This window comes from Thunnus maccoyii, chromosome 16, assembly GCF_910596095.1.
Source record: "Thunnus maccoyii chromosome 16, fThuMac1.1, whole genome shotgun sequence".
NCBI lineage: Eukaryota > Metazoa > Chordata > Actinopteri > Scombriformes > Scombridae > Thunnus > Thunnus maccoyii.
The window spans coordinates 23,595,576-23,620,837 of record NC_056548.1 but is presented as its reverse complement, the minus strand read 5'-3'; the positions used below and the strand labels follow the sequence as shown (position 1 = coordinate 23,620,837).

The following is a 25,262-nucleotide window of genomic DNA, read 5'->3' as shown; positions in this document are numbered from 1 at the left end:
AACTTTCTCTGGCTCATAACAGTTTGTTGTGTTGACAGCTGGATAGTAACAGGAGTGACACAAACGTGACAAACTAATGTGTGTTTTCATCCCTCAACAGCTTTTGGCAGCAGTTAAGTCGGAGAAAGGCGTGAGCTCAGCGGTGGACCTCTGCTGTTACCATGGCAACAAGGCTCTGGAGGCCATCCAGGCTTTCCCCTCCTCTGAGGCTCGATCCGCCTTGGAGAACATCGCCTCTGCCATCACCAAATTTTGACCTGGACTCACACATGTGCGCACACACACACACACACACACACACACACACACACACATACACACACACACACACACACACACACACACACTCTTGCTTCTAAAGCCTGGAGTGTCTATGTACAGAGGCAACAGGACGAGACCCAGTGAACAGCTGACACTTGAAGAGACAAATGAACTTCTTTTGAGCCAGGTGCTGGGTCACGTCTGGAGAAACTGTTCTGCTCTGTTCTGGATAACAGTGTGCATTAGAAATGCAATGGCAGTATCCATAAATGGTCATCATTAAATAAAAAAAAATAAAAACACATTACTTTAGCATCATGTCATGCATTGTGTTGGCTCTGATACATACCCTTTCCCTCCTGCATAGGGAAAATATCACACCAAGCTGCATTTTAAAACCTGGCAATTTATTGTTACCTTGCTTATCAGCAGAGGCACATACCAGGCAGAACGTAATTTAAGATGTTTTGAGGAACTGTTATTGTCATCTTGAAAATGTGCCATGAACGGCAAATGATGCACTGAGCAACATTTATTCTAACAAAATTTCATTTTTTTTTAGAATCAGTTCACCCTGCTTGTTACTGTGCACTCACCGCTGGATGTAGTGTGTGTACGCTAAATTGAAGAGCAGCTCCAAACCAGTTGTAAAAAATGTCTCAAAGTCATGTTCTACCACGTTTGTACCTCTGCTGATAAGCACAGCTGTAATAAAATGTTTTTTAAATGGAGTTTGGCGTGATATTCTCTCCACAGAGAGGGAGACGGCATGTATCAGGAGTAATGTCATTTATGTTGCCTTATTATGTCTGTCCCCATGCCTGTGTATGTGATCCAAGTCAACCCAGGGGTGGGGAAAGGTCACACAGCCTCTCCCCTTGGCCCAGCCAGCGAGCGCATTGAAGCTCCGCCAAGCAGTAATTATTAATGAAGAGACCTGAGCAAATGGACAGGAAATGCAGAGGTATTGATTGGGCCGGCTGCCCTGCTCTAAGCCGTACAGGCTGGCGCCAGCCTGGTGGCCTGTGGTTTCCCAGGCTGCTGTCTGCGGAGGGGGGGACAGCCAAGGTGTGAAACCAGGCCACCGCTGGCAGCTGTCTGTCACATCCAGGCCACACCTGAAGGACAGAGCACAGGAGACAGGATGAGAAAAAAAAAAGAGGATGGAGGGTACACTGCTAACAAAGAGGATCCTGTGTAGGTCCAGAGACGAGCATCTGCTTCTGCCACATCAGAACATCTCTTTAAGGCTTTGAATTTACATAAAGAAGGTTGGTGCAAGCAGGCATCATGAGACAGACGTGCCTGTGTGCAAGTAATTGTTAAATATACTGTACCAGTTAAAAGTTTGAACACACCTACTCATTCAATGTTTTTTCTTAGTTTTAACTATTTTCTACACTGTAGGACAATAGTGAAGACATCAAAACTATAAAATGACATATGGAATTAAAACAAAAAAGTGTTAAACAAACCAAAATATGTTTCACATTTTAGATTCCTCAAAGGAGCCAAAGTTTGTCTTGATGACAGCTTTGCACACTGTTGACATTATCTTAACCAGCTAGTCACCTGGAATGGTTTTCAATTAACAAGTGTGCTTTGTCAAAAGTTGACTGGTGGAATTTCTTACCTTCTTAACGTGTTTGAGACCATCAGTTATGTTGTGCCGAGGTAGTGTTGGTATACAGCAAATAGCCCTATTCCATTAGTGTAGTAATCCATATTATGTCAAGAACTGCTCAACTATAGGATAAGTTTGCCTTGGCAAAGACAGTCTTTAGGCTGCAACTTTGGGCAATCAGGTTTCAGACTTTTACTCTTAATATGACACTAAAATACAAACCCAAACCATGCTTTTTAGCCATGCTAGTGGCCTGGCTCCATGATGGCAAAATCAGTCTGTTGCTCAGTCCACCATCTCTGGCTAGACTAAAATATCTCAACAGCTATTGGATGGACAGTCATGAAATTTTTTGAAGACACTCATTGCTCCCAGATGATGAATCTTAATGACTTTGGGGAAACCCTGACTTTTCATCTAGCATCACCAGCAAGTCAAAGTTTTTATTCATCCAACACATTGATTTCTGACTTGCAAAATTACTTGCAAAACTAATGGCATTCCCATTAGCCTCAACTGTACTTTGAGTTTAGATCTAATTAGTAAATGGTAGCATGTTAACACACTAAACTAAGATGGTGAACATGGCGACATTATACCTGCTCAGCTTGTTAGTGTTGTCATTGTGAGCATGGTTTTGTCCCTGTGTGCCTAAATACAGCCTCATTGAGCAGCTAGCATGGGTGTAGTTGCTTAGTTTTGTTATCTGATAGTTCCCCTATGAAAGACTCAAACTCAACTTTGCAGTTTCACAGACTAGAGTTCAAGTTGCATCCAAATTGCACCATGTAAACCAAATGTTAGCTTTTCTGTGGGGCGCTGATTCGTAGCTTCAAACTGTGAGCTCATTAAGAAAAAAACATACAAAGATTCACTGGGAGTGTTGCAATTTTTCAAGTCTCTTGTTTACTTGTTAGTGATAGTTATCTGATCAGACAATACAGTTAGTAAGATTTTGAAAGCATGGGGCAGGAGGGGTGGTGGAGATGGAGGGAACTTAAGGTGAAAAATGAATGAGTGGAGGATGAAGACAGGCAGAAGAAACAAACGAGCGGATGACAGGGAAGGGGGAGAAGATACGTTATAAAAGAAGAAGGTGGGGTTGAAGTGCAAGAGGTGGTGATGTGGAGTGAACTATTTCAAAAACAAGCTCCTGTCTGTTGCTGGGTTGTACGTCCACTTCCTTTACTGTTTTGGTTTCCGCTGGTTGGGCTTCCTGGGTACAGCGAAGTACAGCGTGTGCCAGGGAAAGCCTCAGGCTCTTCATGAAATATTTATCCTCGCCGTGAGGAGACATGAGGAAAGTTACATGGAAAGTTAAAAGGACCAAACAAGGAAGGAGGCTGGGGCAATGCCAGAATGACAAATATAGTTACTAAACAAAACTTTTTTCAAAAGATGAGGTCTGGCCTAAGCAATGAAACTGTTGCATAGATGCCCCCAGTAGAAATCAACCAGGCAATGCAGAAGAGGATTTGATAGGATGAGTTTTTTTGTTTTCAACTTCAAGAGGAAAACAGAGTTCCTCCAATGGTAAAGCTAAATGTTTAATGCAGAACAGAAATCATATCCTTTATTCCTCCCTGATAACATTTCTACTCCTAGTATTAATCTTTGCATAGTCCAGATAGAGAGCAGAATGAGGAAGGAAGGAGCAGAAACCTTAGACTGTGTTTGCTTACAGTTTTCACTTTGAGAGTCTTGGGTATCATGAAAGCAGGAGTTGGCGAGACTATGCAAAACATGAAGTGGGTAACAGCGGCCCTAGTGTGCCCGTCCCAGACGATGAGTGGTGTAATTACAGCAGGGTCCAGTGGAGAGAGTCGGTCAGCACAGTCCAGCGGATTCCATTACACACACACACACACAGACACAGACACATACACGAACAGCACACAGTGTGGATGCTGGGAACAGACAGCCACTCCAAACTTGTGATTTTGACAGAAAAGATACAGTGTCTTTTCTGTGGAATATACAGAAAAATGGAAATTCAGGTTCAGCTAATACAAAACATTGTCTTCTGAAGCAATTTTATGTAAGGATTCTGTAGATTTGATCAGTGTTATGTGGAAAAACACCAGTATTCTGTGTTGCAACTCAGCATTTTATTCTTGTGAGGGTGAAAACAGCCCTAAAACAATTATTTCTTAGAGTGGGTTGACTCACCTATGAAATGCTGCAGGAAACCATTAAAAATCCTTTAAATTAAAAATTCTTTCATATGACTTTACCATTTGTACATTGCAACCAATATCTTTATTAGTGGTTAATACATATTTTTAATGGTGTGCTAATCATTAATAAGAGCAAAATCCCTTTGACTGATATTTATCCTCCTTCACTCTTGCTTTGTTTTTAGCTTTTAAATTCATCAGGAGGAGTGAAATCCATTTATTAACATTATTAACTTATTAACTGCAGATTGGATTGATTATGGTAAAAAAAAAAAAAAGCTTCATTAGCATTTATAACTAGAGACTTGATGACTTTATGGTGAAGTAAGACCCCCTCACGACCCTTTATTAATGGATTGAACATTTATAACTGCATTATTACTAAACAGAGAGGATAAATGCATGACAATGGCATTTTCCACAACCTGGCAACGAAAAATATGTCCTTATTAATGATGTATAACTAGAAAGTGGTACCACATATATAATAACATATACAATGAGTAAAAATAATCACATTTCGTTGTATGTTTTGAAGTTTTTTATGAAGCTTTGGTCAGTGAGAAACCTTTATCAGATCCACACTACTGGCTCACATTTGATATGGGGATATAAACTGGTGTTGAACCTCAGTTCTCTCTGTTCCTTACTGCACATCTCACATGAAAATGTCATGGTCTAGAAAGTACGTACCTTTGCTGATAAGTAAAACTGTAAGAGATAAAAAAAAGTTTTTTTAAATGAAGTTTGGTGTGATATCCTCTCCACAAAGGGGGAACATGAATCAGGAGTAATATAAGCTATTATATGTTGTTGACATACAGGTCAGAGTCTCATATTTGTGCATCGCTTAAATTTTATGTCACTGTTTAAACCCTTAGCTGTGGTGTTACCCTGCCTCCCCTCCAAATGATGCTGGGATAGATTCCCTCAGCTCCTGTGACCCTTTATGGAATAATCCAGTATGTAAAATGACTGACTGAATGAGTGTGGAGTGATATTAGAATCTCCATTTGTCTTCTTGTGAATGGCCCATCAGTAAACACCTGCTAATATCATCATATAGCTGACGGTGATGGATGAAAGTCATTCTCCTGCGATGGGAACAGTATGGCTGATTGGCCTCCTCGACACAGACGAGCATATTGGCCAAAAATGACACTTTAACGAGCTCTTCCCGGTGTTAAGTGCTGCATGCCGGCCCCTCGTAGCAAGCCGTCGCCTGGCTGACCCTGGGCCGTGCTTCCCCCTGCACAGGGCCTGCTCGCTTCATTGGCTGACAGATCAGACTGCCATGGAGACAGCTCATTAGTCGAATAATGAGAAGCACACCAGCCACACGTTGTCTTGTTATATCATCTCTGTATCGACATATTTGTGGCTGGGGACAGAACATTGGGTGCTAGTATGTGCATGAAATAGCCAATGATTAAGATGAAATTACGGCAGTGTGAGGTCTTCTGTTCACCCTTAGCTGACTGAAATCTCTGTTCATCAGAGAAAACCAGTTTACCTGCTCTGCTTAATGGCTGCTGCCACTTAAAATCAAAATTCTCCTCTGACTCCAACAATGTGGTATACGACTGCCTTCTGTTATTAATCATCTCACTCTTGACTTCACTTTCCACCAGCTCATTGTTATAAATATTTCACAGCAATGCGTTTTTTAAAATATTGACTTCATAATATTTAAACCTGGGATGTCATATGATACTATAACTATTGATGTACAGACTGCCAGTTGCCATTTGAGGATGTTTGTAACCAAACTGGATGAACAGTCAAAATCACACACACACAAACCACCAACTTCAGGATTTCAGGTGAGACTAACAAATTTAAAACTTAACATTTTATCTTTCCTCACTATGTAGTTAAGTCTGCACTCCATAAACATCTCCAGGTTGAGTTATCCATGTGTTTTTTTACATAAAAGAAAGTTTTTACACACATTTTTTTTTTTTAGAAAGAAAGGTAAACTTTATATACCACTCACACAAATCATATCAAAGCCTGCAACAGAACAGAAAAGGAAAAAGTAATTGCCTTTAATACAGCATTTACACATCGCTACCTCACATAATGTCACAGTCAGCTGCACAGAGGATGAGGACATATTTGACAGGGACATACACACTGTGTATTCACTGTCCATACTATGACAGAGAAGCATTTTAGTTAAAACATCATTGTGATTGTGTACAAACATATTTTCAAGAAATTCTGCTCACTGGTAAAAAGGGTTTCACTGAATTAGGAATTTATTAAAGTTCAATATAATGTAATTCAACAAAAAAAACGTGCGGTTGGAGTACAACTGTAGGTTTTACTCTCATCACTAATAATAAAAGAATCTTTCTAAATAGCATTCATGGTGTACTGTGTGTATTTGTGGGTCAGTGCCATTAAAACACTGATATCCTCTTGCTTTACATACAGTAGGCCTCACACAGACTGCAGGGTGGCAGATTGTTCCTGACAGACATCAGTTTATTATAATATTGTTGCAGTCTCTTTCCACTTGAGGGCGATGTTGCCCATGTAATAAGGGCTCTGTGTAAACCACTTTTTCTGGAGAGAGTTAAAGGGCCACTGATGTTGCTGTCAGATCTAAATCCATACTGCATAGCTGCAGATATACACATAAAAAATCTAGTACAAAATTTTAAAAAACTCAAACATTTTCTTTTAAAAGATAAAGAACAGTTTTTGCAGGTACTCCTGTTTTTCACATATTCAGTATTATGATGCAATAATGACTGCTGATGAAGGGTCCTGCATAAATTAGCTGCTGTATTTTGTGACATCATATCCTGCTAATTACTGATGCACTATTTCATCACACTATAGCTTGTTGTCTGTTTCATAATCAAGGACTATGAATCCATGTGTCAGCTGAACTAAAGGTTTTGTGTGTTTCTGAGGAAGCCATCATAAATCCCCTCTGTATGATTTTTGCTCCACTTCTCTGCACTAATAACTACCACTTAGACTAAGTCTTATGATGAACTGTAGCACAGTAATTTACACCATACTGTATTTTAAAGAGGTAGCTACTATGGGCTTAGTATATGCTGTTTGATTACTATAGTGACACCATAGCATATAGAAAAACCACATCATACTACACCCAATAACATCCCCACAGTGCATCCCCACTTATGTCAGGACAGGTGACTCTGTCAAGCCCACAACATGAACTGTTGAAACCGTTTGACTGATTGGTTTTTAGAGGGTTAAGGAAGAGTTAAGGGATGCAGAGACGATTTTATAGCAGCTGAAAACTGCATCTCCCTCTCATGTCTTTCAATAAATTGACAGTTAAGACAAATGAGCCCAAAATGCCCCAAAATGTGAACTGTAAATATTTCATAATGTCTTCATCATTTAACATTACCTGACTTTATTAAGTTTGTTATGCTGTCACGTGTGTTCGATAAATTAGTGATTATTTAACAATGGTATCAGCACTAAAGACAGGAATTACAAGAATATATCCAAAAGCATTAAACATTACACAAAGTATATGGCATAAACACAGCTATACATTTCTAGGTTCCGACATAAAAAGGGGGGAATTGTGCACTGGGGAGAACAGGGCCAAAAAGCAGGTCATTTCTTTTGTTTACTCGTTCCTCATGTGGTGATAATAAACAGCTAAAGATTTTTTTAAAAAGTCACATCACTGTTAGTAAACGTGACAGCTGCTCCAGTCCAGCTATGCACGTGACATTCAAAATAATAACAGATGTGATTAAACACTTTTTAAAAGACATGGTGCTATTGTTAGGGTGTAGTAATATTAGTTAAATAATCATATTTTCTCATTCTGACAGTAGGTTGAGCCACATTTCCTCTCTTCTCCACAGCTGTGCGGAAGTGACACAGCAGACGCGCGCACCGTCACGTCACGCGAGAAAGCGCAGAAGCCGAGCGAGAGAAAAAAAAATTATCAACAACAAGAACAACAGTTACCTGCAAATACAGCACCGTGACACTTCACAGACATGTCCAACACACCGCTAACAGTCCTGAAGGGTTGCATGGACTCGTAAAGGTGAGCTCAAACGCGCCGGTTACGCGCGTTTACCGTTAATTAATTTACCAAGAGTCCGAGCAGGAGAGAGCAGAGCCGTCCACGCAAACACTGCCGCGTCATTAACATTCACAAACAAAATGTTGCACAACTAAACCAACGCAGTGCGTAGATATACATATTGACGTGCGCTGTTGTTAAAAACGATAAGTTTGTGGCGGGGCATTGGCAGAGAAACAGTCTGCACAGCTGGTTTGTCTTGTGTTTTGGTTCAAGGGTTCATGGGCGGAAGAATGAGGAAGTATCCTGGTTAATGAAGGCTGCAGGACAGCTAACTCAGTGCACTGTGCCATGCACAGCAGAGTTTCTGGCAGCAAAAAAAAGAACGTAGCTACTTTCAGTGTGTTAGAGAAAATGAGATGGAAACTCAACAAATAGATTTCGACGTGTTTTACAGAAAGCGAGCTCAGGCTGCCTGTAAGTTCATGTGTTTGACTGCAGCTGATCACATGCTGTTTGTCATAACGGCAGCATACCAGACACTGTACTGTATGCTTATATGCTAACTAAACAGAGTAGTTTGTAGGTTATAAATGTGTTCAGTAAGGGTAAACGTACAGTATGAATGTGTTTATCGATGACATGATCCATCAAGCATATTTCAATAAAACCATAAGTTAGCTGGTCCAGTGTAATTTCTAACTTCACTATGTTAACATCAATGAAAAGTGTGACTTCTCTTACAGGTGCAATCTGACACCATATGTATGTTTATATATTAATTATGTATTTAAGATATGTTTTTTTTCTTTTAGGCTATGAATTCCTCTGAGTATGGGGAAGTTTCAGACGAAGCGATGCTTGAGAAAGGTAAGTTCAGCAACCGCAGCAAACATTCACCAGAATATTTGATGTTTGAGATGAATCACTGAGTATGGCAGAATGCTAAAGTGTTTAACTTAGGAAGTTGTAATACTGTGAACAGATTTAGAATATTTTAAGTATATATTATGGTAGAAATCCCAACTAACATGTGTTTTCAAAAAACCTGCAGGGCTATCGCATAGAAAAAGCCTTTTGATAAGACAGGGCATTTAAGGAAGCATGAAACAAAACACTTGTCCTCAAATATATGCACTTTTACATAAAATACATGTTGATCAACTGCTTAAAAAAAATGTTTTCCTTTATTTATTAATGTCATTGTCATAAACGTATGTGTAGGATATTAACAGTTAATAAATGTGAAGAAGAACACAAATGCTTTAACAAAGGAAACATGAAAATCTTTTTTTTTTTTTCAGAACACAAGCATGTCGAAGATGTTAAGGAGGAGGCAGAGGATTTTGCCATTTGTGAGCCACCTGAAGGAGGAGGAGGAGGAGGATCTCCCGGGGCCACTGAGGCTGGTAAACGGACATCTGCAGAGATGGGCCCTGACACCAACCAGTCCACAAGCAGCAAGAGAGCCAGAGTCTCTGGCGAGGTGAGCTAAACTCAAAAAAAATTTAGGGATACACTATTGAAAATTTGTATTTTATATAAAATATGTCACTGCTGTAAGATGTGTTCTTATGTTATTTATTCTGTCTAGATGAGGCGGCACTTGATGGATGACAGCGGCAGACAAGAGCCTCTATGCCTCACCACAACCGGAGAGAAGAGGGACTGCATCCAGGAGAAATCCAGAGCTTCCTATAGAAAGCCTCTCTTCAGCATCTCCCACAGGATCTCAGAGAAGAGGAACACACCAAGTCTAGAGCAGCAGGCCAGTCAGGGTGCTGGAAATCAGCTCAACTACAGCAGCGTCCTCTCATCCAAGCTCCAAAGTTCAGAGGAAAATGGCCCATTGGAGGCCTTCCCCACCACAGACACTTCAGGCCAAGCCTCGTCAACAGATTCTAACCTTTATCCGCTGATTGAGAAAATGTTTTTCATCCTTAATACCCTCAATTCGAGCATGACACAGTTGCATAGCAAAGTGGACTTGTTAACCCTTGAAGTCATGCGGATTAAGAAGCAGATCAAACCAGCTGAGATGGTGACAGAGTTCCAGCCTCCTCCCGAGTATCTGCTAACAAGCGACGAATTGAATCAGCTGATGGAACAGACATCAAGCGCTGGGGAGCTTGGCTGTCGCCTACTGGTGCATCTTTTCCCAGAGCTGTTCAAAGCCAGGGAGTGCTCTCACGACTGCATGGCGAGCAAGAGAACGTTGGAGTCTCTGCATCTGCAGCTGATCCGTAACTATGTTGAGGTCTGCTACCCCTCAGTCAAGAACAACAGTGTCTGGCAGGAAGAATGCCTCCTTCAGATTAATGACTTCTTTAATCGCTTCTGGGCGCAGAGGGACATGGAGAGTGCTCGGCTGCTCAGGAAGCAGACAATCACAGGTGCTGGGATAAAGGCTGAGCATCCTCAAACCTATCATTTTATTAATGAACAGGGTCAGGAGGAGCATCTCTCTCTAGATAACCAGCAGAGCAGCCTAGCTGCATCAGGCCTTGCTTTCAATACTCAAGCCACAGAGGAGCTGGATGAGTTCTCCTCCCCAGAGGACTTTGTTATTTTTCTTATGCACCGGCTCTTCCCTGAGGTTTTCGAAGAGGGAAAAATGCCAGAAGGCTCCAGCAGTTTCAATAGTGTGGGGCAGCTGATTCTAGACTCTGACAAGATGGAAATAATAAGAAAGTATATGGAAGCGAATTTTCCTGATGTGCCTGAGGACAGCTGGCTTCAGGTATGCATTCAGCATATGGAGGATGCACTCGAGGGTCCTCACAGTAATGGCAATGGAAGTGAACCTGACAATATCACTGATGAGGGCTATGACCTGGCCAGCCTTCCTGAAGATGTTTCTATTATTAAGGTGCCAGAGGTGGGTGATTATGAAAGGCCCAGTCGCAAGTCCAAAAAGTCACTGCTTACACCCGTCGATTTTGACAATCTGGAGATTCCCCTACCGGACTTTACTGTTCCCCAGGAGTACCTCTTGTCCAAGGAGCAGCTCAAGAACAACTATGAATGTAGCTTGTCGATTGGGAACTTTGCTTCTCGGCTGCTGGTGCTTATGTTCCCTGAGCTCTTCACTCATGAGAACACACGGAAACAGTACAACTGCAGTGGTTCTCTTGGTAAAAAACAACTCGACCCAGTTCGTGTAAATCTGATCCGTCATTACGTGCAGTTAGTCTACCCACGAGCCAAGAATGACAGAGTGTGGATGTTGGAATTTGTTGGCAAACTTGATGAGAGGTGCAGGAGACGTGACACAGAGCAGAGGAGATCTTACCTTCAGCAGCGCAAAGTTTATGGTCAAGACTCAGACCAGGACTTTCTTTGCCAGTTGAACCAGCTCAATCCAGACAATATGAGGGAGGATCCAGAAATTCCCTCTTTACCCCCAGAGAAAAGTAGTAAAGACTTTTGCAAAATTCCCCTGGATGAACTGACTGTATCCAAACCTGACTTCCCTGTTCCTTCTATCTACCTGCTCTCAGACACTGAGGTGCGGGAAATTGTCCAGCAGAGTCTCTCTGTTGGGAACTTTGCTGCCCGACTGTTGGTGCGACTATTCCCCGAGCTCTTCACCCAGGAGAACCTGCGGCTGCAGTACAACCATTCGGGGGCCTGCAACAAGAAGCAGCTTGACCCAGTGCGCCTCAGACTGATCCGTCACTATGTGGAAACGGTGTATCCTGTGGATAAGATGGAGGAGGTGTGGCACTATGAATGTGTGCCAAGCATTGACGAACGCTGCCGGCGCCCTAATCGCAAGAAGTGTGACATTCTTAAGAAGGCCAAGAGGTCAAGCACTGTGTCCTAGTTACAGTACTTTTCAGTTTGGCAACACTTTTTGTCATAAAAATAGTTGCACAGCATATAAGCTGAAAATGCATTGTTGAACTTTTACAAACTGTCCTTTGTAGGATGAAGCCAAGCTGTTACAAGTTTCTTCAGTACTATTCCTAGTCAGACTTTACCTTTTGACTACAGCAGTAGATGTTGTAGTTTATGTAGTATTATTATTGTTGGATAAAGAGTTAAAACAGCTTCTATTTATAAGCCAAAACTGTCATAGCTTCTCTAACATTAACTTTACTGATAACTTTATTGATAAATGTTGTAGCCTTAAAAACAATAACAATGATAGTAGCTAATAGCATAGATCACACATTTTGCTATATGGATAGAAATGAATCACAATGACGTGATATATTTCCATTGCAGTTACTGATGTAGCATTGTGCCACCACTGTTTTAATAACAATGTGCTTATGTTAAGCCTTCTTATAGAAGTTTATATTATAAAGACAATTTAACATGACAATGGATCATGATAACCTATTTCTAATAAAATCACAATTATAAATATTACATATGACTGGCCTGTTTCACATATTAATAGCTGTATGTGGACTGACTGAAGTTTAACACTTTAAAAACATCGATCTGACTTAAATAGCTTGTATTGTAAGCGCTACCTTCTTTTAACCGCTTATTCATACATTTTTTACCACACACCTAGAGGAGTGAGAGGTGTCCATTTCCTGAACTAATGCAATAATAACTTCTGCTCTATGTAACATGAATTGCCTATACTTGCCATTTTCTATTTTTGCTTTGATAAAACTGATTCAGTAGGTATTAACAGGGAAAATGAGAGGAAAAGCACGATATACTCAAACCATCAGGACATGATTGCAAAGTGTCAAAACTTCAAAGTGCACCTTTATTCGGAGAGTTTCACAGTAACATGGGGAAAGGTAAAGATTCAAAGTCTTTCTCCCAAACAACTGCGTCATGTCTACAACCATTGACTGTTAACCTTTACATCATACGTGTATAATCCATTCTAGATCCAGCTTGTTAGAGACCAATCAAATACCATTTGATGGCCTTCAATTCTCTGTGTTGTGGCCTTTAGGGGCCGATGGTATTACAGTCCGTACTGTCCTATTCGAGTTCATGGCTTTAAGGCCTCATCCTTGGATAGCTCTATAAGTTTCCAGCGCCTTAAGGCAACTTTGTACTTGTCTGTGTTACTGGATTCACCAAAAACCCTTTTGAGGATGACTCTCATCAGAGTGACAGTGTTTGTTTCTCGGTTCTCCGACAGCAGCAGGTCCAAGGTGTCCCCAACTTTCACCTAAATAAGCAACAAAATGTGTTATAACAACTAAATTATTAGACCTAAAAGCAAATACTGTATGTAATATATGTAAATGTGAGAATTAGGGGCAGGAATATGTCCTTATTTATAAGCATACATCACTTACTGTTTTACTTTTCTTGATGAGTTTGTGTCCATTTAGTCTGAGCTTGTTGTCATAGAAGGCATCCTCAATTTTACTGTGACAAGACAAAAGGAGGTTAGTATCTACTACAGTCTATGGTATCTACTCACGTTGGAAAAGGAAAGTTCCTGCTAGATTGCTGGTGTTTTTCAACATTTAGAAATCCAAATTTTATTATGTTCATGCAACAACAAGTATTTTCCCTGGAGTGCATGTTACCTTTTGTCTTACATATTCTCTAAAAACATTCATCAATTGTTTATTCTTAGCATTCAATTATCTATGTTTATTGCTAATTTTGTAATATTTCGTCATGCCAGACAATGAATGCCTGATTGATAGGCTGTAAAAACATCAAGGACAACATTGGAAATAAGTCCAGGACTTTATCATTCTAACCCTGATGAAGTCTGATATGTTGTATTTTGAAATATCTAGTAGAGTGTTGCCAATAAACCCTAAAACTAAAAACTCAAACACCACTGACAGCAAGATAAACCAGAGAAACAAGTGATGTAGAATAAATATGCTGTCATCTTAATCATTCTTATGCAGCATTTCACTTGCTTATATCCAATTGGTTGAAAAACTCAGATCGGGAAAACCCATTTATCCACTGAACCCTACTTTCTTTAAACTCAGCCAGCTAGAAGGAAAAGATTGCCTCCAGATCTGAAAGCAGCCAACACGAACTGACTCACTTGCGTGCCATGTCCAGGCCAGCTTTCATGATGACATCATAGCGGAAGGACTGCACATATTTCTCCATGTCTTTATAGTCTTTTGGCAGATTTGGGTCCTGATCCACCTCATCTTCATAATCGCTGTCCTCAGGATCCTTTTCGTCCTCTTCTTCCTCCTCCTCTTCCTGTGTTGCCCTAGCAGCAGCTTTCTTCTTGTTGCTTTTGAACCTCAGGTGATGGACAGACCAACTCCTGACAGCGTCTCTGCCACGAAGAGCAGGCCTGTGACAGCCGAGCACTGGGAACGCAGAGCAGCCCCACAGCTGCCGTGTATGGATGGTCCTGGGACACCATTCAGTCTGCCTCAGTCCATATCCAGCAGCGAGCAGGTGGCGAGGGTTCAACCTTCCTAGCTGCCTCATGGCCAGTGCCTGCACCACCAAACTCTGCATGTTGGCGCTCCTCAACTCAGCCACTACAAACACAAAGCAGGTTAGGAAGAATTATGCTAAATAACTATCAAATGAAGTTGCATCAATAATATCAGCAGGCAGACTGAATTAATTAATATGCTTTCAGAGTCAAGAGTCAAGTCATCTAAAAAATATTTTTCATCTGCTGCTCTCAAGGTCAAGAATGAACAATCAAGCTCAATGCCCTCTTTTATCCTATAATTTCAAACTTGGTACCACTAGTTGCATTATTCAATTAGATAAATGTGATTTTTTAAAATTTATTTATTTATTTAGCTTTAATTTGACTGCTGGAGCACCTTTGGTTAAAAAATATGATTATTTGGATGTCTTGTCTGCAGCACTTTTCAACTGCATCAAATCAGAGATAACACAAGGTAGAGATTTACCTTCAAAACATTCAAACTTTTACACCGACTTCTCATCGTCTTTGTAGAATAATGTTAATATGAGATGACATAAATTAACTAGTTATGTTTAAATATGTTTGTTTGTATCAGAAGTGATGTTTTTATGCCTGTTTAACTTGACACTACCTGACAACAAACATTTACGGTAGAGATGCACCAATACTGGTATCGGATTTTGGTCTGATACTGACTCAAATAGCTGGATCAGGTATCAATGACAACGGGCCGACAATGGGTCTGGTATCGGATACCCTTGTTTTAATAGATAATAATTCAGACTTATATCTATGTATTTATTTGTTACATTTTGTTTAACAAAGTTAGGAAAGCAATGTTTAAGTCAAGCCTGATTTTTGCCTTAAACATAAAATAACGATCCCAGTCTCTTCCACACAGTGAGGCATACAGCTTATTGATTAAACACTAGTAGCCTATAGGATCTGTAACTTACTCGGTATCGGCCGATACCCAAAGCCCAGAAATCAGTATCGGGTCTGAAAAAGTCGGAACGGTGCATCTCTAATTTACGGAAGGTCGCGTTGTCCCATTTCAGCGATAATATACTCGGTCTTTTGATATTAGCTGCTGTTTGTGTACTTTTCGGTCATCAATGTATGGACTGACTCTCTGCTTGACATTTTTTCAGGCTGAGGTTGCTGTGCGGCTAACTGCTAACAACAAATACTTTTCTTCGGCTGAGTAACGAGCTTGTTCATCAACAAACACACCACAGACAGTTTTTTTTCATTGCTAAATGATAAATATGAAGTTCTTGACGTGCAGTTATTATCAGTTAGTCCACTCACCTGTGAAGTAAATAACCTTTCACAGCTTGTTACTGGAGCTACTTCGCCGCCGCTTCCTACGTGCTATTTGTTTAGCAGCCAGTGTGACTGCTGCCACCTATCGCTATGGAGGGAGACGTATTCTTCTTTTTTTTATCCTGGATGGTTTATGCAAAAACATGAAGAATGCTTCAGGAGATCCTTTTTCAATTGTGGCTCCCTCACTGCACTACAGAATTACATGAAAAATATCAGAGTCTGTGTTAGTCTCTCAATTTCTTTGTCTAGACTGGCAACAGCCATGTTATGTACTGTTACCATTTAGTAGAACTTGTAGAGAACCGATTTGTTGTAGTTTGCATGTAATGTCCAAATACTTTCAACATTTTATTTTAACCAATATTTTAATGTTTATCCACCATGTTTTTTTAAAAGGGATTTAAGAGTAAGAGCACAACATCATATCAGAAATCAGAATCAAAATTAACATAAAATGTAATTTATATATACTGTATGTAAGTCCTAATTATGACAGGAAGGTTTTGCATTGTAGGAAAAGCACAGGTGTTACTAATCACATTAATGATGGCTCTGTTCTATGAGTGTCCCAGTATCCATGACAGTTTTACAGTGAGGCAGCATGAACAATACCAGGACCCTGAAACTGAAGCACCTAAATGAAATTCAGCCTTCATTCATTTCATTATTCACAGCTTTGCTTTTCCTGCTGTGATATTATCTTGTGTGAAAAAAGGCTTATTGGTGTCCATGAAGCAGCTCCTCCAGTGCTCACACTCTCCACTCAGATTTTCCCTCAAGTGTGAGAATCCAAGCCACAACATTTTTTAAATATACACGGGTTTCCCCCAGACATTTATTGCAACTTTTATTTTTCCAGCATGAGATAAATTTGAATACATATTTTAAAAGGTAATCAAGTTATTTATACAGCCCATTTGATTATTATGACAAGAACATTTTAATATTGTACAAGAAGGGATAAGCTCTAAGTTGCCGTGTACTGTTTTATGTCTGAGCAGTTATGTATTTGTCAATATATCATCTTGAATATTTTATTACCTCAAGGGAATTTACATCAACATTCAGCTTCACTACAATTCATAATGTCTAGTGTCACTTCAAGTGCATAATACTGGATTCACTACATTATTGAAAACAATGTAAGAAGAAGATATTATTTGTCAGGATGCATACAATATGTTCCTGTTAGATGTAAAAAAGAAAAAAAAGTCAGTATTATAAAGTTTGTATGTATGTCCATATGTAAATGTAAGTGCATTTACATCCTTGCATATACTGCCTGTAAACTCTACTGGAAAGAGCCAAAGATCCTCCAGATGAATCACATGTCAACAACCAAACACTCCTCTGGACACATGGTGGCATGTTAGTGTGCTCTGTCTTTATCTGAGCACATTCAGTATACACTGGACAGTGAAATCATCACTTTACAGATGAAAAATGGAGTATTGTTCCTTTACTATAGACACATAATGAATATACTTTTCATTGATGCTGGTGGTTTACATTCAGGTATGTTTTATGGTTTATAACACATTGTGTTAGCGGAAGGAAATCATGCAAAATTGGGCATGGATTTAATGATCATATGATCTTTTTGCTGCTGAATACACAGAGTTTGGTGGTAAAGACAGATACTTTAATAATGTTTGTGGCTGATGTGACACCCACCAGTTCAAATGTGTTGTACATTTAATGTAAACCTGTCCTTATCTTTTCTGACCACAAGATTAATGTAATGAGATGTCGATGTGTTTGTACCACAGTTGCCAGCAGGTTTCGTCGTGGCAGTAGGCAGCAAAAAAGTTTAATTTAAGACAAAACGTTTAAACTGCTTGATCGATTATGAATGACTAAATGCATTTTAGTCTAGGTGTTTAAGCTGAAGGCTGTTTTTGTGTTTGTACTTAGCTAGTGTTGGTGTTTGCACCAACAACTTTCCGGCTTGTGGGTCAGTCAAGTCAAATCAGTCAAATGTTAAAGCAAATATCCACCCTAAAATACCTTCTCTGACTCTGTTTTGTTGTTTCTTATTTCCTCACAGGTACCCGAACTTTGACAGTGTGACATCACATTGAGATATTTCCAACATCTACAGTGGAGGTTTGTAGGAAAGAAAAAATGTTTCAGAAATCTAAAACATCAACTGTAAACATCAGGTTTAGGTGTCAGTCTCTCAGCATCCAAAAGCTGCCATATAGCACCAACAGTCAACAGTCAAACAGAGAGAAATCCACTGAAGAAGAAGCATAAATATCAGTTATATAAGCCTCAATAGACCAGAATGCAATTCAGCCGTCAGATTTGCTTGTCTGAATTAAAACAGGCGTCACTCTCTTTTTATTGTCATTATGTGACTCTCCACCTATGCACATAACCCACAACTGAAAATAAGCTTATACCTGTTATCTGGGGTTGTTGAAAGGCATTCTGGGAAATGTAGAAAGTTATTAACTGAAGTAGAAAAAAGATGAGGCAGGTTGAGAAAAAGTAGGTACACCAAAAAAGTAAATTACGCCACTTCTTCAAGATATAAGAAATAAAACTGTTGAAACATCACATACTGGTATAACAGTGAGTCAGAATATCCAAGAGTTCATTTGTCTCTAACAGACTGGAGGGTTTCATGTTGACCAGTGTCAGTGTGATATGCATAAGCGCAACATATTTAATCAATATTCCTCCTTTTACTTTTCACTTGAGAAGATGGTATTTATTTTCACAGTTATTGCTGTAAGTAGAAGTATATTAAACTTGTAGAAACTCCTACTTACCATTTTTGATGATGTTAAAAACATCATAATCAGCTCCAACCTTATCTGACTTATCTGTCATCATTCAGATGTTTTTGTGTTTGTGTCACTGAGATTTCACTGAATGAATGAGATATTTAAGCCTGTCCATGTTGTCTGTGGCCTCTGAAAAGGTCTTATGAGGTAACTGCAGCTTCAGTTTCAGTTTCATACTGTACATATGAGATCTTAAAAGCTATGGCAATGATGTGCAGTGTAACAGTCATTGTCTGCTTGGTTTTCATTGGAAGCCAGACAGATATTGTTTTTCCATGAGTGTGTAACCTAGTAGGTTCAAACACCACTGTCACTGTGCTCTCCACTCACTAATCACTGTTATTGCTTTGGTGATTCACACATTCAGGATTCAGGCATTTGTTTCAGATAGTATGACAATACAGCATGAATCTGTGTATCTCACATTAAGACTTGTTTGCACACTCTGTTTCTGATGTCCAGAGTGTTTGTATGCTACAGAAATGCCACTGCGTTTTATCAGTGACTGCATAGTCATAAGGAGGTCTCCACACAGGAGCCATTTCTGTGGAAGGACCTGTGGTTGTGGCAATTCTCGCTGCAGTGGACAATGAGCACTGGGTAGCAAAGTGCATCCTCATAGTCTGGGGGTTCCTCATCATCTGTGGTGAGGCGCTCTGATAGGCAGTGTGTGTTTTCACTGGGACTCTCCTGATCATCCAAGCTGCCGCTCCTCCAGAAGCAGCTACGCTGAGAGCCATAGCGCCGTGCCAGGGAGAACCGACTGCCGCTGAAGGGAATGCGGGAGCTGGCACCAGTACAGATGCTGAGGGCACTCCTGGAAAACACTGAGGAGCAACTGATGGCTCTGTGGCAGCGCTCACAATTCTGACGAATCCCACCGAAGCTGGACGGGCACTGGGCCAGGTCCATCAGGCCAGCCTCTGAGTAACTGGGCACGAGCTGCTGGTTGGACCGAATGTGCCATTCCAGTTCTGTACTGTCAATGGTGTTAACACGGGGGATACGACGCCAATATGGCCGATCATCACACGGGGTCACAGGGAGGTAATCATGCCCAAAGAGCTTCTCAACACGATAGTGGACATATGCAGTACGATACTCTGTGAAGACTCTGAGAGGCCATGAGAATGTGAGGAATGAGGCAAACCAGAAGACATAGTGAGACAGATACCAGGGGTGGTGCTCTGGGTCAGACAGCACCATGACATATTCCTTCAGGTCAATGTTTTTCAGGTGCATGCCCTCCCTGGCTTCCATGTAGTCATCAAGGCCCTCATTGTCAGTGAAAAACCTTGCTCGTTGTGTAAGGTAGGAATTCTCTGATTCAACGTTAGCAAAACTAAAACACTTTGTGAACCGCATCTTTGTAAGGGCAGACTTCTCCAAGCCAAGCAGTTGCTTTGAAACATCTTTCACACCACAGTGACTGTAGTCAAACTCAGCTTCTGCCACATGGGTGTTGACACGTTCATGGTAAACCTGGGTACTAGTGTAAGCATCTCCATTGCGATAGCGTGTGACTTGTCGAGTTCGGCGAACATAGTGGTAGCTGATGGCCTTCCACCAGATGCAGGGTTTAGCTTGCTGCATCCTCTGGATGCGCTCGTAAATGCCCTCCACATCCACTTTGTGCTGCAGCTCGTTCTTCACATGACAGTGCCAGCACTCCACAAGATAAACCAAATACAGCATGCCCAGTAGGGCTAGAGGAATGTAGATATAGCCATCAGAGCATGGGCTGTCATGGTACATCATGGATTTCCCTTTGAAGGCACTGTCAAAGGTGAGGCGGGTCACCTTGGTGACATGACACCAAACCATTGCTCCCATGCAGCCATACATGAGAATGGACAGCAGAAGGCATTTCCAAAAACTCTCTCGACATAGTGACTTACTCAGAGATTGTTTAAGGGGTCTTTGCTGTTGAGTCAAAGCAGAAACAAAAGAGAAAGTAGTAAATAATAATAATAATAATATATCACATCCTTAAAATGTCATTTTGCTTGTTGCGGTGTGTATCACTGCTGAATGATGACTGCAACATCTGTAGCACAATTAGGACTTTTTCCAGACTAAAATTAAATGAATGGATCATGCATCCATAGTAGTAACACCCATGTGTTAGAAATTCTCTTGCAAAGATGATCAGACTGTAGGCAGTGGATAACAAGAAAGTTCTTTCAGCTCTGTGGATATTTCATCATTTTATAGCTCTGCTGAGTACTTGTTGGCTTGGTTTAATGCTGGAGAGACATTAAGATGAAATCAATGCTAAAGGCCCACTACAGCTGATGATAGATGAAAGACAGGTTAAGATGCTGGGATAAGCAATGCCATGTGTGCAGAGAATTTTACTCTTTTTTTTATGCTGGCTACAAGATCATAGAAACACTCCCATGTCAAGCTAGAACCTGGGAGATGTTTCTGTAATACTATACTCCTGGCAAATCATTAACCTGCAGTGTGCACACCATGCACATGGATTGATTGAAAGCCCTGCGACAAGATGTAACAAGCAGATCATAACAAAAGGCATTTGCTCTAATACGGGATGTCAGAAAATGATACCTCCTCTCTGGTGTCCTCCTCGAAGACGGTGGTCGTACTGCTTTCACTCGCTGTCGCAGCCGATGCCGGAGGGGACATGGTGCTGGGCAGCTATTGATAATAATGATAGGGCGTGGGAGTAGGAAGAGGAAGAGATTTCACTACCTTGCTCCGCAGCGTCCCTTCAACCGAGACGAGCTACTTGTTAGACGTGCACCACATCTGCTATCGTTTAGAGGCGCTCCACCCTAAGAAAAGCCCGAGACGAGTCGACGGACGCATGCTGATCGGAGAAACCCAAAATAAGGGGATCTTTCCGGCGGCTGAAAAATGGGGGGAAAAAAAGCGGGGGTGTGTCTATAGGAAAGCCCGCATCCTGCCCTCTACGGTGTTTAGCTGTCAGTGCCGCAGTAACATGAGCGTAGATTCCGCTGTATTAGCTGGTCGTCATTACAAAATGAACATGCCCTGCCCCTCGGGGACCCGCTGTGTGTTTATCAGTGTGTGTGCAGGAGGTGACGGCGTCGTCAGCGGGCTATGGAGAGCTGGCAGGGTCGCTGTCCATGGTGCTGACTGAGGCAGGTGTACGGTGAGATGCTGTTGCATAAATCTGTCACTTAAAGGGAAAGTCCACCCGAAAACTGAGTCTTTAAATTGAGCAGTTCTAGTGATGATGGGGCAGTGGAGTCATTATACTGTATATATACTGTATATACACAAACACACACAAATATAGACAACAAGCTGGAGATTAGATCATCAAAACTTGAATTGTTGATGTGATCATGTGACACAGATGGGGGTTGCCCCGTGACTTATGTGATTTATTCTAATGAACCAATCTGTCTGCTCATTATAAGTACTATTACATCTAAATGAATTTTATTTTAATGTAGAGTTTTTGGTTATGAATCAGAAAATGTCATCACATAGTTATATTTACATAACAATTTTAAATTTAAATCTAAATAAATTTTTCAAAGACATGTATGTTAGGGTTAATGCTCCTGTCAGTGCTACTGACCACTGGCACTAGCAAAAAGAACTGGAGTTGGTCCACAGGTGCTGCACTGCGGCTGCTCCCTGTGTATAGGATGGGTCAGATGCAGAGGATCAATTTTGTTTCAATGTATGTGAGTGCTGAGAAATTCGGTAATAAAAATAATCATTAGTTGCAGCGCTGAACCAACAAAGATAGAGGGTAAAACATTTTATCCTCATTGAGCATTTCCATGATTGATTTACAGTTGTTGCAATTAAATATGAACACCAACGCTTACATTAGTAATGTTATACTGTGTTAAACAGAATGTGAAAAGTTGTTTCCAGAAACCAGTGTACCAAACATATGAATCTACTGCAATAGAGGAATGAGAACAAAGTGTGTAGCTACCTCCTGAAACAAAGGAAGATTTGTATAGTTACTGTTTATATATGGAATTATGTATTAGAAATAATATTAAGCACATCTAGTACGAACATTATTTTTTAAAAATGCTTACAAAAACATGCATGTTCACATAATTGCCATGAAAGAGACCCAAATGTCAAAATCATATGAAATTCTGGGTCACAATTATACTTACATCATTTTAAAAAAAAAATACAAAAATCTTTTCAGAAACCTATTTAAAGTCTCAGATGGTCAGGTGAAGTTAATTGTTTAGTTGTTACTTGCCTTTAGTGATGCACATGCATGGGCAACAGTTTAGCAACATGTATAAAACTGTTACACAACCACATTTTAGTGAGTCTACATCAGTTTTTATGCTTATCAGGGAAATTAATCTGAATCAAAGACCTTGAACAGATTGAACCATTGTTATTCAGTAAAGCTGTAGTCCTTTTAGAGTAACAGGAGTAATGACTGAAGACACTGAACAGCTTGTTGTAAGTTGAGTGAGGAGTCCTGCTGTACACAAAACCACAGGCAATCTTCAGCCACAGGGCCATTTCTTCCTTTTGACATCATTGTGTGAAGCTATTTACTCCTTTTCCCAGGGTCTCCTTTTCTGATGACGAAGGGAACCCTTAAAGAGAGAGGGAATATAAGTTACAGCTAAACAAGCTCTTCATCTATAGGTCAAGAATTGTTATAGGACTTTATAGCTGTAACTAATCTTAAAGTATGAGATGGCAGGATGCGTGAAGATGATTCCTTGAACTGCTTTCTGGCAGAAATAATCTGATCACAACAGAATCAACAGGCATTAAATAGAGTTTCAAATAACTCCGTTCCACCTTTTCCAAAGCTACTTACAGAATACATGTTGGAGAGATTGTTGAAAAGCACCTGGCCCGCGCTCACTTTGTTCCTCACTCCTCGTATGGTCCCGTTCTTGCTGCAGATATTAATCCTCTTGTTGCTAAAGAGCATCTCTCTCTTGGCACTGGCATACAAAAGCAGGTCATCGGGTTCGCAGCCGTTCTCGTCCGCAGCCGTTTCCACCAGCAGGCCATTCAGGTGGCTGTTGGCCTCGCTGGAGGGAAGCGAGATCCCCTGCTCTGCCTCCGGGCTGCTGGTGCAGTCAGAGTCCACTGAGTCCGACACTGACCCACACCAGGCCGTTTCATCCTTGAACACCTCCGTCAAGACACGGCCGCTGTTGGCAGATGCTACCCTAAACCTTACTGTTCTCCCACCCTTTCCTTTCTCCTGTTTCAGATTTGGCCTCTCCATTGAAATACAAGAATGTCTCACATGTTTGACATCCCATTCAGCAAAGCGAGACGTGCTCTTTCAGCCTAATCCATAGTGGTATGCAATTATCAAACAATAATATCCTCATTGGCGCGTCAAAATGAACTGAAAATACCCCGAGTACAAAAATGGTTAATAATAGATGAGCTTCTGCCATGGTAACAGCTAAAACAGGCAAACAGTAAACTGATATCAGCATGTTCAATAATTGATTAAGGTTAGTTTTCACACATCAGATAGGCTACAGACCAGTGTCTGGTCCTTAGGAGATAGACACTCAGGATATGGTCTGTTAAACCAGCGATGAGGAAGAATTACCCACAAAGCGCTGAAGATAACCTTTTGTTCACTTTGCTCCATTAACCCTTGTCTGACCCTGTAATCTTAAGAGAACTAACTAATAAAATAGTCACAGTAACATTAATAGTTATAGTAACTTGCTATAGAGATTACATTATAAGACTAGCAACTAATTTTGTTGTGGTAGAAACTTTAAGAGTTTTTTAAGCTGCAGATGGCATTGATTTTGTTTTGTTTTGTTTTTTAAGTTTTTTTTTTTAGGTCCAGCACTTGTGCGTCATCAGCATAAGAACAGGTAGTTATTAGTGGACGTCAAATCAAGAGTAAATGCTCAAAATCCATAAATTGTCAAAATCATAAATAACTAAATATCTTATGTGGCGTGGAGTGAATATTTACAGTGATTTATTAAAAATTGGGCTAATTATTTAATGTTTACAAAAAAGGGGAATGAATTTCCAAAAAAGTCAATGCACACTGCTTTGTCAAGGTACAAAAGTTAAAAAGCCCTGAGGAAGACCAGTTTGCGCTCAGTACACATTGGTCTTCTTTTTATCATGTAGCCACTATAATAAAGGCATTTTAACTTTTATAGCTTGAGAAAGCTGTGTACTTTGACTTTTTTGGGAATTCATTCCCCTTTTTTCTGGACAGTGATCGCTTCCCTGTGCATCAAGAGCACCTGTTTTGTGTCACAGTGTAATATTGCTATAAATATGGCAGGTCCTGATTCTTGTGCCGTTCCGAGATGGAGTGCTGTATATCGTCCAGACACTCATCAGCTTGCTGGAGACCAAAGGCAAGAAGATAATGGTCAGCAACAAGAAAAGGTTCAAGGCAGATGACATACTGTTCACTCTGCAGAGACCAGATAATTACCATGCCATCTTCTCAATGTGGATATAATTTGTCAGTCTGTCTGTCTTCAGCCTTTCAATAGTCATCACGAAGACATGAATTGTCACTCTCTGTTTTTATTTATTGATCTTTTTTTCTTTCTATGGGTTATTTGTTCTCTATGCAATGCTGTTGTGTTTTTAGGATTTAATCCAATTTTTATTTATTTTATTCTAGACTTTTATTCTTTTTCACCTTGAGCCCCATAACTACATCTGTGTTTTTATTTTAATTGTA

At 40.4% G+C, this 25,262-nt stretch overlaps 5 protein-coding genes across 6 annotated transcripts in view; 2 read left to right on the top strand and 3 right to left on the bottom strand.

Annotated features, from left to right (window-relative positions):
* The window catches only part of pdss2 (prenyl (decaprenyl) diphosphate synthase, subunit 2), a 33,501-nt gene extending 32,509 nt beyond the window's left edge, over nucleotides 1-992 (top strand). The window contains exon 8 of the mRNA XM_042389186.1: nucleotides 101-992. Within this exon, the coding sequence (XP_042245120.1) occupies nucleotides 101-256 (156 nt within the window). The 3' untranslated portion in view covers nucleotides 257-992. The remainder of the gene's footprint in view (nucleotides 1-100) is intronic.
* A 6,958-nt stretch (nucleotides 993-7,950) lies between these two features.
* Nucleotides 7,951-12,475, top strand: bend3 (BEN domain containing 3). Its single transcript, XM_042388914.1, has 4 exons — nucleotides 7,951-8,119; nucleotides 8,914-8,968; nucleotides 9,403-9,584; nucleotides 9,693-12,475. Exons 2-4 carry the CDS (start codon nucleotides 8,917-8,919, stop codon nucleotides 11,922-11,924), a joined length of 2,466 nt encoding a protein of 821 aa, XP_042244848.1. The 5' UTR covers nucleotides 7,951-8,119; nucleotides 8,914-8,916; the 3' UTR covers nucleotides 11,925-12,475.
* A 334-nt stretch (nucleotides 12,476-12,809) lies between these two features.
* mtres1 (mitochondrial transcription rescue factor 1) lies at nucleotides 12,810-15,873 on the bottom strand. Of its 2 annotated transcripts, none has more exons than XM_042388918.1 (4): nucleotides 15,768-15,873; nucleotides 14,097-14,553; nucleotides 13,378-13,450; nucleotides 12,810-13,247 (listed from the first exon to the last, which is right to left on the bottom strand). In XM_042388918.1, exons 2-4 carry the CDS (start codon nucleotides 14,528-14,530, stop codon nucleotides 13,065-13,067), a joined length of 690 nt encoding a protein of 229 aa, XP_042244852.1. In that variant the 5' UTR covers nucleotides 14,531-14,553; nucleotides 15,768-15,873; the 3' UTR covers nucleotides 12,810-13,064. The 2 variants fall into 2 exon arrangements, with proteins under 2 accessions (XP_042244852.1, XP_042244850.1); XM_042388916.1 differs by lacking the exon at nucleotides 15,768-15,873 and adding an exon at nucleotides 15,413-15,431.
* Nucleotides 15,874-16,593: 720 nt separating this feature from the next.
* On the bottom strand, nucleotides 16,594-21,706 carry tmem151bb (transmembrane protein 151Bb). Its single transcript, XM_042388915.1, has 2 exons — nucleotides 21,149-21,706; nucleotides 16,594-20,500 (listed from the first exon to the last, which is right to left on the bottom strand). Exons 1-2 carry the CDS (start codon nucleotides 21,224-21,226, stop codon nucleotides 19,091-19,093), a joined length of 1,488 nt encoding a protein of 495 aa, XP_042244849.1. The 5' UTR covers nucleotides 21,227-21,706; the 3' UTR covers nucleotides 16,594-19,090.
* A 679-nt stretch (nucleotides 21,707-22,385) lies between these two features.
* On the bottom strand, nucleotides 22,386-24,167 carry grxcr1b (glutaredoxin and cysteine rich domain containing 1 b). The gene is made up of 2 exons (XM_042389125.1): nucleotides 23,388-24,167; nucleotides 22,386-23,157 (listed from the first exon to the last, which is right to left on the bottom strand). The coding sequence occupies exons 1-2, from the start codon at nucleotides 23,805-23,807 to the stop codon at nucleotides 23,113-23,115; spliced, it is 465 nt and encodes a 154-aa protein (XP_042245059.1). The 5' UTR covers nucleotides 23,808-24,167; the 3' UTR covers nucleotides 22,386-23,112.
* Between the last annotated feature and the right edge of the window lie 1,095 nt (nucleotides 24,168-25,262).

Bases quoted from the DNA above. Each gene is read 5' to 3' on its own strand.
- bend3 (XM_042388914.1), top strand. From the start codon at position 8,917: ATGAATTCCTCTGAGTATGGGGAAGTTTCAGACGAAGCGATGCTTGAG. The intron at 8,969-9,402 runs GTAAGTTCAGCA...TTTTTTTTTCAG, and splicing joins CGAAGCGATGCTTGAGAAAG to AACACAAGCATGTCGAAGAT. The intron at 9,585-9,692 runs GTGAGCTAAACT...TATTCTGTCTAG, and splicing joins GAGCCAGAGTCTCTGGCGAG to ATGAGGCGGCACTTGATGGA.
- mtres1 (XM_042388916.1), bottom strand. The intron at 13,451-14,096 runs GTGAGTCAGTTC...GTCTTGTCACAG, and splicing joins GGCCTGGACATGGCACGCAA to TAAAATTGAGGATGCCTTCT. The intron at 13,248-13,377 runs GTAAGTGATGTA...TTGCTTATTTAG, and splicing joins TCATCAAGAAAAGTAAAACA to GTGAAAGTTGGGGACACCTT.
- tmem151bb (XM_042388915.1), bottom strand. From the start codon at position 21,226: ATGTCCCCTCCGGCATCGGCTGCGACAGCGAGTGAAAGCAGTACGACC. The intron at 20,501-21,148 runs GTATCATTTTCT...TTGACTCAACAG, and splicing joins AGGAGGACACCAGAGAGGAG to CAAAGACCCCTTAAACAATC.
- grxcr1b (XM_042389125.1), bottom strand. From the start codon at position 23,807: ATGGAGAGGCCAAATCTGAAACAGGAGAAAGGAAAGGGTGGGAGAACA. The intron at 23,158-23,387 runs GTAAGTAGCTTT...TCTCTCTTTAAG, and splicing joins ATCTCTCCAACATGTATTCT to GGTTCCCTTCGTCATCAGAA.